The 13730-nt window shown below is 48.0% G+C and overlaps 1 protein-coding gene across 4 annotated transcripts in view; it reads right to left on the reverse strand.

Annotated features, from left to right (window-relative positions):
- LOC119953674 (transducin-like enhancer protein 1) overlaps positions 1-13730 on the reverse strand; it is a 187872-nt gene that overhangs the window by 76150 nt on the left and 97992 nt on the right. For all 4 annotated transcript variants that reach the window (XM_038778186.1, XM_038778185.1, XM_038778183.1 and 1 more), the window contains exons 7-8: positions 11843-12041; positions 10109-10125 (exon numbers count right to left, since the gene is read on the reverse strand). In XM_038778186.1, coding sequence (XP_038634114.1) covers positions 10109-10125; positions 11843-12041 — 216 coding nt within the window. The remainder of the gene's footprint in view (positions 1-10108; positions 10126-11842; positions 12042-13730) is intronic.

The raw sequence follows: 13730 nt of genomic DNA on the forward strand, positions 1-13730 counted from the left end.
GTGTGTGTGTGTGTGTGTGTGTGTGGCCAGGTGTGGCTATGGGGAGGTGAATGATACAGGGAGGTTGCACCTGCCATGTTGTAGAAGGCACTCAAGGCTGCACTTAGAGGGAAGTTTATTTCGATTTAGACGCAGAGGGAGCACGACGAGACGGCCAGGCTGGTCGATCAGATCCTGAGGGTGGATAGCAGATACCTGGTGGCAACGGAGGAGGGGTTCCCGAAGGCAGCGCCGGCCCTAGGGTTGCTGGCGCCCCAGGCAAGCTGAACATCAGCGCCCTTCGGGGGGGGGGGGCCGAGGCGGGGCCGAGGCGGGAGGGGGCGGCCGAGGCGGGGGGGGGGGGGGGGGGGGGGGGGCGAGGCCGGGGGGGGAGCCGAGGCGGGGGGGGGGGGGGGCGGACGGAGGGGCGGCCGGAGGGGGGGGCGGACGGAGGGGCGGCCGGAGGGGGGGGGGGGGCGGAGGGGGCCGCCGTAGGGAGGGCGGCCACCGCGCATGCACTGGTTGGCACCGCCCCAACTGCGCATGCGCGGGACCAGAGTCTCTGGCGCCCCCTAACACATGGCGCCCCGGGCGACTGCCCAAGTTGCCGGTACCTTGGGCCGGTCCTGCCCGAAGGAGAGACAGAGGCTCCAGATGGAGTTTGGGTTAGTGTCTACGGGGAAGGCAGTGGGGCAGTTGCAGAGGGCAGTTTATGATTACGGGGAGAAGGCAAGTAGGATGTTGGCCTATCAGTTGAGAAAGCAGGCAGCAGCAAGGGAGATGGGTAGAGTGAAGGATGAGGAGATTGGGGGGTGGGGGGTGATCGACCCGAATAAGGTATTTGAGTTGACGGGGGCGGGGGGGGGACTCCGCCCTATCGCAGGTTTTCAAAACCCTGATTCTAAAAAATGATAAGGAACAGTGTGGGTTGTATTGCCAGATATCGTTATTGAATGTCAATGCCAAGCTTTTGGCCAAGGTGCTTGCTTGCCTCGCAGATTGAGGACTGTGTGCCGGGGGTGATAGGGGAGGACCAGACGGGATTTGTGTATGGAAGACAGTTGTGGCGAATGTGCAAGGGTGTAATTATGATGCCCACGGAGGAACAGGAGGTTGAGGTAGTGGTGGGGATGGACACAGAGAAGGCATTTGATTGGGTGGAGTGGACGGATTTGTTTGAGGTGCTGAGCGGTTCGGGTCCAGACAGGGGTTTGTGGATTGGGTCCGGCTGCTATACGAGGTGCCGCTAGCAAGTGCGCGGACGAACAGAGTGAGTTTGGGCTACACTGGGGTCGAGACAGGGGTGTTCATTCTCCTCGTTGCTTTTCACCTTGTCGATCGAGCCATAGGCAATGTCGCTGCGGGAGTCGAGGGATTGAGCGGGTGGGGGTGCCAAGAACAGGGTTTCATTGTACGTGGATGACCCGTTATAAATTTCGGACCCACTGGGCAGCAGGTTTTCAGGATATTAATTGAATATGGGAAAGAGTGAGGTGCTCTCAATCAATGCTAGAGGGCAGGAAAGGAGGTTAGGGGAGTTGCTGTTCATGGTGGTGGGGACGAGAGTTAGGTACCATGGTAAAGAAAAGTAAAGTAAAGTAAATCGCTTATTGTCACGAGTAGGCTTCAAATGAAGTTACTGTGAAAAGCCACATTCCGGCGCCTGTTCGGGGAGGCTGTTGCGGGAATCGAACCGTGCTGCTGGCCTGCCTTGGTCTGCTTTCGAAGCCAGCGATTTAGCCCAGTGTGCTAAACCAGCCCCTCCAGGTACTTGGGGTTAGAGCAATGTTCTTCAAAGTCAGGGGCCCTCCCAATTGCGCAAATCCCCACGCAGCAGCCGGCTTTTAATAACGCTGGCTGCAAGCGGCCATTAAAATGGCCGCGAACGTGTAAAAAGAATTTTGCGTACAGTGTGCCAATGATCAGGCACGCATGCGCAGTACCGCCGCTATTTTTTTTTTAATGGGCACCGCTTTTTGTTTCAAGTTCGGGAGGGGTTTTATTCATTTTATTCATATTTTGATTCATTTAATTTTCATTTTTTTCATTTATTTTATTCTTTTTTTTAAAACAAGTTCAGGGGGGTTTTATTTGATAAAATTTTACAGGAAAAAAATGCCGAACTTTGGACAGAGGGAGACTCCATACTTTCCGACACTGGAAGGCTTCACCTTCATCCAACAGGTTCCATTGGAGGAGCGTGTACGAGGGCCAAAGGGACCCAAAACCATTTCCTCCATTTTTGTCAGCAGCAAACAGGGTAAGAGAAAATGGTGGGTCGCGCAGGTCAGCCGGCTTGGGGTCCAAATGTCGGCCGGTTGGTAAAAATGGGTGCCCGGAAAAAAAGTTTGAAGAACACTGGGTTAGTGGGTATGTCATGTGGGCGCCGGATTGAGTACAGGCCCTTGGAAAGAGCATCCTACTTAAACCCAATGCCTCCACCCTATCCCCACCAAACCTTTGGGACACTAAGGGCACTTTAGCATGACCACTCCACCTAACCTGCACATCTTTGGACTATGGGAGGAAACCGGAGCACCCGGAGGAAACCCATGCAGACACTGGGAGAATATGCAGACTCAGCACAGACAGTGACCCGAGGCCGGAATTGAACCCGGGACCCTGGAGCTGTGAGCCGGCAGTGCTAACCACTGTGCCACCAGGAAGGTGCTGGATATCTACAAGGAATTGATGGAGAGGGAGGGCACCCTGGTGGGAGGAGCTGAGAGAGCAGGTGGGGTGCGGAGCCCTTCCAGAGGGTGAACGCGTCCTAGTCGTGTGCAAGGGTGAGCCTCATCCAGTTTAAAGTGGTACATTGGGCCCACATGACGGTGAAATGAAATGAAAATGAAAATCGCTTATTGTCACAAGTAGGCTTCAAATGAAGTTACTGTGAAAAGCCCCTAGTCGCCACATTCTGGCGCCTGTTTGGGGAGGCCGGTACAGAAATTGAACCTGCGCTAGTGGCCTGCCTTGGTCTGCTTTAAAAGCCAGCTATTTAGCCCACTGTGCTAAACCAGCCCCTAAACCAGGTGGTGAGGATGAGCAGGTGTTTTGAGGGGTTGGATATAGGTGTGGGCGGTGCACTGGTGAATCTCGTCCACAGGTGGAAACCGTTTATTGATTTCGTCAAGGAGGGTTGAGGGTCAGCGGGGTGAGAGGGAGCAAATGGCTGGGGGTTAGCATGGGGGGGGGGGGGGGCTGGAGGGTTGTGGCTGTTTGCTGGGTTGATGTGATGCTCTTTTGATATTCTGTATATTTATATTTTCGTTGAAAAGCCTCGAATAAAAATATTATTTTTAAAAATAGAGACTCGGGTACCTACTCCAAGAGAAAAGGATTGCAGGTCTATGGGGAATGAGCACGGCACTGGGACTAATTGGATAGCTTGTTGGTGGAGCCAGCATTGGCATGGTGGGTTCAACAGCCTCCCCCTAGGCTGTAAGATTCCAGGATTCGAAGCTGAAGTGGGCTCGGTATTGAAAAGTTTGTGTCCTGTTAAGAGTTAGCTTTAAGCCGGTCAACAAAATGTCACAAAAAGCTTGCAAAGATCAAAAGAAAGTTGGGTGGGCGGAGAGCATTGAATTATAAGTTTGCTAAAGCATTTATTTGCTGGCAGTAACACTGACTAAAATTCTACCACTCACCCATTCCGGCAAATTAAACTATCTTCAGTGCAATCAACAAACATGGAACAATGTTAAAACGTTTATGCTGAAAAATATTCTGCTTTGTTTAAATTATTAGAGAAAAGTCAATGACCTAGCAATATTTGTAAAGCACATGAAAATTCAATAGAAACATAGAAAATAGGAGGAGGAGGCCATTCGGCCCTTCGAGCCTGCTCTGCCATTCATTATGATCATGGCTGATCATCCAACTCCGTGACCTGACCTCGCTTTCACCACTATGTCCTTTGATCCCTTAGACCCAAGAGCTCGAACTAACTACTTCTTGAAAAAATGCAATGTTTTAGCCTCAATGTACTAGGCCTTGGGGCTGGTTTAGCACACTGGGCTAAATTGCTGGCTTTTAAAGCAGACCCAGGCAGGCCAGCAGCACGGTTCAATTCCTGTACCAGCCTCCTTGAACAGGGCTGGAATGTAGCGACTAGGGGCTTTTCACAGTAACTTCATTGAAGCCTACTCGTGGCGATAAGCGATTTTCATTTCAATTGCGATAGTGAATTCCACAGGCTCACGATTCTCTGGGTGAGAAATTGCTCCTCAGCTCAGTCCTGAATAAGGTCCTTAGACTATGTTCCCTTGTTCTGGACTCCCCCGCCATCAGGTACATCCGTCCTGCATCTAACCTGCCTCGTCCTGTTAGAATTTTATAGATTTCTATGAGATTCCCCCCCTCGTTCTTCTAAACTTGAGCGAATGCAATCCTATCCGACTGAATCACTCCTCATACATCAGCCCCAGAAATCAAACTGTTACTCTCACTGCACTCCCTCGATGGCAAGAACATCCTTCCGCAGATCGAGACCAAAACTCAACACAATATTCCAAGATCGTAGATCATAGAATTTACAATGCAGAAGGAGGCCATTCGGCCCATCGAGTCTGCATCGGCTCTTGGAAAGAGCACCCTACCCAAGGTCAACACTTCCACCCTATCCCCATAACGCAGTAACCCCACCCAACACGAAGGGCAATTTTGGACACTAAGGGCAATTTATCATGGCCAATCCACCAAGGCCTTGTATAATTGCAGCAACACATTCCTGCTTCTGTACTCAAATCCTCTCTGACGGCCAGCACACCATTTGCCTTCTTTACCTCCTGCTGCACCTGCCATGCCTACTTTCAGCAACTGGTGTACAAAGACATTCGGGTCTTGTTGCACATTCCCCACTCTCAATCACCACTCGGATAATAATCCTCCTTCCTGCTTTTACTACCAAACTGAATAACCTCCCTTTAGCCACATTATATTGCGTCGGCCATGCAGGGGCTGGTTTAGCTCACTCAGCTAAAACGCTGGCTTTTAAAGCAGACCAAGTAGGCCAGCAACACGGTTCGATTCCCGTACCAGCCTCCCCGAACAGGCGCCGGAATGTGGCGACTAGGGGCTTTTCACAGTAACTTCATTGAAGCCTACTCGTGACAATAAGCGATTTTCATTTCATTTCATTTCATTTGCCATGTACATCCCTAGACACTATGGGGCAATTTTAAAGTCTCCAATCCACCTAGCCTGCACATCTTTGGACTGGGGAGCACCGGGTTTTAATGAGAGGGAGCAACTGAAGGAGATCAGGATCAATAGGGAAATTAAGGTGGGGATATTGATGGGATTGAAGACTGATAAATCCCAGGACCTGATCATCTGCATCCCAGAGTACTGGCTAGGTGGGGTAACGAGGATAGGGTGCTCTTTCAGAGGGTCGGTACAGACACGATGGGCTGAATGGCCTCCATCTGCACTGTAGGGATTCTATGATTCTATGAATATTTCTGGTAAGTGTGTCCCCCTTACAAAATGAACACACAAATAAATGTGAATTAATTGGATAATTCAAAACGAGGCAACCGAATAGACATTCGGTCCCAACTGAGTCAAGGAATGGGGAACTGCCAGTGTTGGAACTCAGCACCCACAGATTGATCCTGACAATCACTGACCCTACTGCACCATCCTGGAAAACCGATGGTACACAAAGGACTCAGCAATATCCAGGCCTATCATAAATTTGTAGGGAGCATTTACAGGTTAGCTGCCAGTCTCAAATGTGTTTTTTTTTTAAATAAGAGAAGAATACTCCAAGTAAGCGAGCATCCAATTTTCTGGATTTCGATGTTGCACAGGCCACGTTTGCTGACTACAGTAATAGCTTTAAAACAATGGTCAGAATTCTCCAATCGTCGCAATTCACTTTTCCTGCTGGTAGTGCACCCTTGCCTGCGGGACTCCCGGCAGAGTGCGGGAGCTACAATTTGAAATCCCATTGACACCCGGCGGAAAGATAAAAAGCACTAAAGTTTGCCTTAGAATTTAAACTGGCTCCCTGCGTGTGTGGATGGAAATGATGCCGAGGTACCATTTAGACCCTGGGGTCTTAGGCGCATCACTGTTGGCATTCAGCCCATCGAATCAATGGCGGCTCACGGTACAACATCCAGTCGGTCCCATTCTTCCAATGCCCCAACTAGCCATAATCATGGAGTCTTATGATGCAGCAGGCCATTCAACCCATCAGGCCTCTGCTAGCTCTTTGGATGAGCTATTCAATTTATTCCCCCATCCTAGCTGCTCTGTTTACCTGGTGTCACCTTGCAACACCTGACACAACAAAAGAAAAAACAAATCGGCTATCATCTCGTCCCTTGTCTGCAGATTCCTGCTGTGCATAAACTGGCTGCCACAAAAATAAATCATTGGACGTGAAGCACTTTGCAACGCTGCATTCCATTGGCTACTTTTATGATTACATTCCTTAGCGGCTCCCTGGCCTGCGCTGAGAATTCCATCACCATTGCTCATAGAATTCTGCATGAATAATGGAAGTGATTCTCGAAAGATGACTCAGTTGTGGTTTTCAAAGTGAATGCATTGCTCTTAAACTGTGCGGAAGGGGCTCTGGTTTAGTCCTCCATCCAATTGCAAATGGCCACATGTCTCAAAGATTACACAAATACAGATAGCCCTTTTTTTAAAAAAAAACAGCCTTCACTGATTCAAAGATATCTAGAGTGCGAAAGCTCAATGTTTGCCAGCACAAAAATGCATTTCAACTACAATAAACAGAATAGGAACGGAAAACAAATTAGGGACATTGCTGTTCGAGCGGGTCCCTGTCCGTGTGGAGTTTGCACATTCTCCCAGTGTCTGTGTGGGTCTCACCCCCACAACTCAAAGATGTGCACATTAGGTGAATTGGGCACTCTAAATTGCCCCTTAAATCGGAAAAGAAATGTTAAATGTCATTTACAAAAACCCGGTTAAGGAAAATGTTCCAAACGTAGCTCAGCGCACTGTGAAATGAAGCTGCAACAAAAGAGGTGAACCTGAGGGTTGGAAGCATTTTAGAATTCTGCAAGGAGGACCAAGAACAGTTTAAGAATGGAAAAATAGAATGGAAGAGTAAACTGGCTGGAGAGAATAGAAACACGGTCAGTAAAAGCCCCTATAGGTATGTAAAAAGAAAGAGATTAATTCAAATAAATACGGGTTCGTTACAAGGGGCACCAAGAGAATTTATGATGGGGAATAATGAAATGGCAGAGAAACTAAACAAATACTTTGTATTCACAGAGGAAAATACTAACAACCTCCCAGAAATAACGGAGAGTGAAGGGCCTTGTGTAAACTGCAAGATATCAACATTCATAAAACAAAAAGAGAAATAAATGGGACCTGGGCATGCTTTATATCCCAGAGTGTTGAAAGAGGTGGCTATAGAGATAAATAGTGGTCACCTTTCTTTTTTCTTTTATAAATTTAGAGTACCCAATTATCTTTTTTCAATTAAGGGGCAATTTAGCATGGCCAATCCACCTACCCTGCACATCTTTGGGTTGTGGGGGTCAAACCCACGCAGACACGGGGAGAATGTGCAAACTCCACACGGACAGTGACCCAGGGCCTGGATTTGAAACCGGGTCCTCAGGGCCGTAGTCCCAGTGCTAACCACTGCGTCAACCGGTCATCTTTCAAAATACTATAGACTCTGGAAAGGTTCCGGACTATTGGAAGGCAGCAAATGTAACCCCACTACTTAACAAAGGAGGGAGAAAGAAAACAGGCCATTGGTTGGGTTAACAGGATACTTAGAAATTAATGACAGGCTTAGGCAGAGTCAACATGGATTCATGAAAGGGAAATTATGTTTTAAAAACTTGTTGGGAATTCTTTGAGGATCTAACCAGTAGAATAGATTTTTTTTAAATTTAAAGTACCCCATTCTTTTTTTCCCAATTAAAGGGCAATTTAGTGTGGCCAATCCACCTACCCTGCATATCATTGGGTTGTGGGGGTGAGACCCACACAGACACGGGGAGAATGTGCAAACTGCACACGGACAGTGACCTGGGGCCGGGATCTCCTTAACCACTCTGACAACTGATATTAAATTACGCTCCAATTAAATTACACTCCAATTGTACTTTATACAAAGGAACTAGGATATAATCTCCATTTATCCCATTCAATAACAGCTTAAACTTCCAATGAACTCTCCAGAGGGAAATCCAAATCTCTCTCCAGTAGGAGTTTTCTTCACACCCATGTCCCTTAAAATAGTTATTGGTTTGGCCACATCATTTGATGAAAATGGGGTGATCTTCCCCTTAGAATAAAACATCTCACATCTACCTGATTCACCGCACCTGCCCCCGAGCAGCAGTGCTCCCCTTGGATCTCCTCGTTCAAATCAGACCTACTGTTTGCCTTCTAGTATTCTCAACTTGTCGTCCCTTTTCAAAATCCTCCTTATGAACTCCAACAAGTTCCACGAACCAGCCGGGGTTTGAAACGGGCGCGGAGGCAGATGTCGTAACCTTCGCCTCGTTGATCGCCCGAAGGTGGATCCTGTTAGGGTGGAGATCAACCTCTCCACCCTGAACCCTGGCGTGGCGGGGGGACCTGCTGGAATTCTTAACGCTTGAAAAAGTCAAATCTGAACTGAGGGGAAGTATGGAGGGGTTCTACAATTCACGGGCATTATGCACTTTCGAGAAATGGATGACATCAAACATTAGATTTCCTTTCCTGAAAGGACATTAGTGAATCAGATGGGTTTTTATGCCAATTGACAATGGTCATCGTTAGACTCTTCCAGATATTTTATGGAGTTAAATTCCATCACCTGCAGTGGTGGGATTTGAACCTGGGTCCCCAGACCATTATCCTGGGTCTCTGGATTACTAGCCCAGTGACAATACCACTATGCGTGATTTTCCCAGTCCACCTGCATATTAAAGTCGCCCACGAATATTGTAATATTGCCTTTCTTGTATCCCTTTTCTATCTCCCGATTTATGTTCTGCCCCACATCCTGACTATTGCTCGGGGGCCTGTACATAACTCCCATCAGGGAGTTTTTCCCTTTGCAACGCCAAGTCCGATAGCGAACCCTATCCAAACCTTGATAGAAGCTCACTTGGTTGAAGGACTTACATGTCAAGAGGTGACATCCCCTGGAGAAATAAGGACGTGTTAGATTCCCATTAAAGCAGGGAACTGTCCGTTCCATTCCCCAGAGAGCAAGGTACAAGTGGCCTTTCACCCACCTCAACTTTGCAGAATGAACTTGCTCAACTTCAGCCCGATGACATTAGTGGTCGTAACCTATTGTATATAGTCAGCATAGCAACCTTTATGGGAGGTAATTCCAGCCTGTCCAGCTCTAGAAATGAAGCACAAGTTGATGGGAACATGGATTCAAACATCATGTGACCCCCCAGAACTCCACAGTATGGACTGGTGACCCCCCAGAACTCCACAGTATGGACTGGTGACCCCCCCAGAACTCCACAGTATGGACTGGTGACCCCTGAAGAGCACACGCTTGGAGGACCCGGCTTTATGGCCCTCACCAGAATTGTTCTCACTAATTCACTGCAAAAGATCATCCATTCTCTTGTGCCCTTTAAAAGATTGTCTGTTGTTTGGGAATCTATCCGCTTGCCTCATACATCAGGGGAACACGAGTGAAACAAATTTAAGAACTCAAGCCTCAGGAGAAAGGGCAATACCGAAAACGGAGTGTATAAACCGCTGTGTACCAGTATTATATTGCAGGGTGGCATTTGTGGTGATCTGAACAAATACCCAGCAACCACTTCACGCGCGAACACGAATTGGAAGGAAGACATTAGCTGAACATTTGATTCAGCTTTCATTAGCCTTCCAGGCCATTTGACAAACAGAGAGCACATTCGCCCTCCAGAAGGTGACATCTGAAAATAATTTTGATAGATTTCCCATATTTGTCACTCACACACAGGTACGTGCACTCAAAGCACTGAACAGAGTACTTTTCTAAACATCATACTCTGGCAGAGCTCCAGCTTAGCAAGCAGAGTCACTAACTCCCTTACTATGCATTTCTGGAAATAATCGTTTTGCTTGACCTCCCATGTTTTCTTCACAGAATGGATAGGAACAAAATGTCACTACTTACCGAGCCTTGGTCTCTGTCTGACTCGGTTGGAAGTACACCACACCATAAGGAACAAGAGAAACAAAAGCCAAGTTAGTAATTTGCCCTTCAGCATGTGTCATATAAAACACAATCCATTCACTTTGCTTCATGACTACAACAGAGGAAATGTCAAACACTGAACCAGTCCAATTCAGACCTTCAAAAGGTCAACCTTTCTTGTATGCCATTTCCCACTGCAACATCCAGTTGACTTTTTCTTTTTAAAATAAAAACATTCTTGAGGGAATATTGTACCTTGTGATGGCAGCACACAACCATAAAACGTCACGGCTTGCCTTCTCAATGAATACATCAAGCTGCCAATTTCAAAGCTGGTCAATACCCTCATCAACCCTCTCGCTGTCTGCAGCATTCTTAATCCACCATCACCTCTCACAAATTGTTCTAAAGCTTGAGTCTCCCTTTTCAGCTGAGGAAGCTTTGTCATAATTTAACTAATGCCCACCAAACCCGATCTCCCAGTTAAAAAATAAATAAATAACATTCAGCCTTGTCTCTCATCATTCAATTTGGGCCGGGCTTCTCCGGATCTGCCAGCTGGAAGCGGGGTTCGCAATCGGCGCAGAACAGCACGTCGGAAAATCGGGATTCGCGCCAAGCATCAGACCCTTCACTAGTCTCCAGGCCTGCCCAACCAGACAAAACGGGATTCCCGTGCAATGCCAACGGGAACATGCAAAGCACTAATGAGCATTCATATGAATGCGATTAGTGGGTAGGAAGACCGATCCATCTCTTGCCCGTGATTCTCTTCCATCTCCCCCCCTCTCGACCTGTCAATTAGTAAACGTTTAGCAATGGGGCATGAAATCAAATGTAAACAATGCAGATCAAAGCTTTCGGCCTTCTTGGCATACACACGGACCTCTAAATTTAAAAGAGCATTTCAAAAGGTTTCCACCACTTTAAAGTGATTACTTCTACCTTAATCTCGCAGACTTTAATACCGACAAACGTTTCAAAAAGATTTAAGTGCGCAGATGGGGTGACTTTCACTTTATTATGAGGGATGTGTATCTCTGAGATACAAAGTTACTGTTTAAATGGTTTGGGAGTACAGAGGAGAACACTTTCACTTTATTGTGAGAATTTTCGCAAATTATCAGCTACGCACTCGTGCAAACCCACAGACACCAGGGAGCCCAAATCTATTTTCAACTCCATACTCCTAAAGGTCAGGGAAGCTCCAGGCTTAGATTTTCCTTGGGCCAGTCTCACAATCACCTGTGCTATCTTTAGCAGAGGATTAGTGTAAACCCCAGGTCACTTCAGTTTATTCGGCGCGACAACTGACCATTCGACAAAATAATAGCGACAGCGGCGCAGTGGTTAGCACCGCTGCCTATGGCGCTGAGGTCCCAGGTTCGATCCCAGCCCCGGGCCACTGTCTGTGTGGAGTTTGCACATTCTCCCTGTGTCTGCGTGGGTTTCACCACCCCCCCCCCCCTCCCCCACAACCCTAAGATGTGCAGGATAGGTGGGTTGGTCACACTAAATTGCCCCTTAATTGGAAAAATAATCGGGTACTCTAATTTTTTTTTGAAATTACAGCAACAATGGGACAATTTCCCGTGGATGTGGTTTAATAGCAAGGAGCAAAGTGCAGGTATCACGTCAAAACCCTCACCTGGCAAGTCAAGTAGTTTGAAATGCTCCCAGCAGTTAGGCAACAGGTTAAGCGGGATACTTTACCTCGTCGATGCTCCGGATCTTGGTGATTCTTGTCTTCTTTCAGGGCGAACGGGGGATGAGCTGCAAGTGCGTTGGAGAGCGCCAGGAGACCCGAGCTGGCACCGATCGAAGACATGGCCGGAAGCTGTAATCCAGATGGGTGAAGGGCGAGAGGGAATGGTGAAGCATGGTGCGACAGCTGCTGGGGTTGGAAGTGGTGCTGTGCCAAAACGAAGGGAGCAGGAAAATAAAAATAAAAAATGATTAGAAATTAAATTCCTCCACATACTTGGACCTAACCAAACCATTAACACCCCATAGAATATGCTCCAAAGAACACTTGGAGGTTATATCATATAAATCCAACACTGCAGTCTCATACGATCATTATTTCCTGATCTGAACAAGGGCAGCATTTTACCAATGGAGACATAAAATAATAGAACATCCCTCTCAACGAGGGGATCCCTATAGCCCAATTAGTTGGCGAAAGTGGCGGGAAGGCAGAGGACTTGTCACTGGACTAGTAATCCTCTGTTAACCCGAACTAGTTAACTGGACTAGTAATCCTCTGTTAACCCGGTGTCTGCGTGGATTTCCTCCGGGTGCTCCGCTTTCGTCCCACAGTCCAAAGATGTGCAGGTTAGGTGGATTGGCCACGATTAATTGCCCTTAGTGTCCATAGAAAAGGTTGGGTGGGGTTACTGGGGATAGGGTGGAGGTGTGGGCTTAGGTAGGGTGCTCTTTCCAAGGGCTGGTGCAGACTCGATGGACCAAATGGCCTCCTTCTGCACTGTAAATTCTATCATTCTGTGAAACCTCGGGAACTGGGCATAAAGGGCTAAGAAACAAGTACCCGGCGGGAGTTCCCTGAAGCACGACCTCCCCCGACTTTCCGTCACCGGATGTCTCAAACTTTAAACTCAGGAATGCAACATGAGCCAATAAAGCGCAGAAAGCTTCAGTTGGGGCCGTCCCATGTCCTTGCAATACCCAGATTACAAAACCAGCTGGCTTCTGCATGCCCAACATTAATACCTTGTTCAAAAAGGCCATTCTTCACACTTGAGGCAGACATTTTCAGTCTGTTTTCTTAATGTGGTCCCTCAAGAATTTGAAACACATGTGGTAACTTTTAGGTGACGTTTAAATTGACCAGGTCCGACATGGTGAATGTTGACGCGAAGTCTGGTTAACGTGTCTGATTAAAATTATTCAAAGCATTATTTCTGAGAGAGAGAGGGAGCGAGGGGGAACAGAGCGACGGGGAACAGAGCGAGAGGGACTAGAGAGAGAGGGAGCAAGAGAAAGAGCGCAAGAGGCAATAGAGAGAGAAAGCGAGAGGGAACAGAGAGAGAGGGGGACTGGAGAGAGCGAGGGAGCGAGAGGGAACAGAGCGAGAGGGAACAGAGCGAGAGGGACTAGAGAGAGAGGGAGCAAGAGAGAGAGCGCAAGAGGCAATAGAGAGAGAAAGCGAGAGGGAACAGAGAGAGAGGGGGAACAGAGAGAGAGGGACTGGAGAGAGCGAGGGAGCGAGAGGGAATATAGAGCGAGGGAGCGAGAGGGAATAGAGAGGCAGGGAGCGAGAGGGAATATAGAGCGAGGGAGCGAGAGGGAATAGAGAGGCAGGGAGCGAGAGGGAATATAGAGCGAGGGAGGGAGAGGGAATAGAGAGGCAGGGAGCGAGAGGGAATATAGAGCAAGGGAGTGAGAGGGAATAGAGAGGGAGGGAGCGAGAGGGAACATAGAGCATGGGAGCGAGAGGGAATATAGAGCAAGGGAGCGAGAGGGAATAGAGAGGGAGGGAGCAAAAGGGAATAGAGAGAGAGGGAGCGAAAGGGAATAGAGAGAGAGGGAGCAAAAGGGAATAGAGAGCGAGGGAGCGAGAGGGAATAGAGAGCGAGGGAGC

This window comes from Scyliorhinus canicula, chromosome 18, assembly GCF_902713615.1.
Source record: "Scyliorhinus canicula chromosome 18, sScyCan1.1, whole genome shotgun sequence".
Lineage (NCBI taxonomy): Eukaryota > Metazoa > Chordata > Chondrichthyes > Carcharhiniformes > Scyliorhinidae > Scyliorhinus > Scyliorhinus canicula.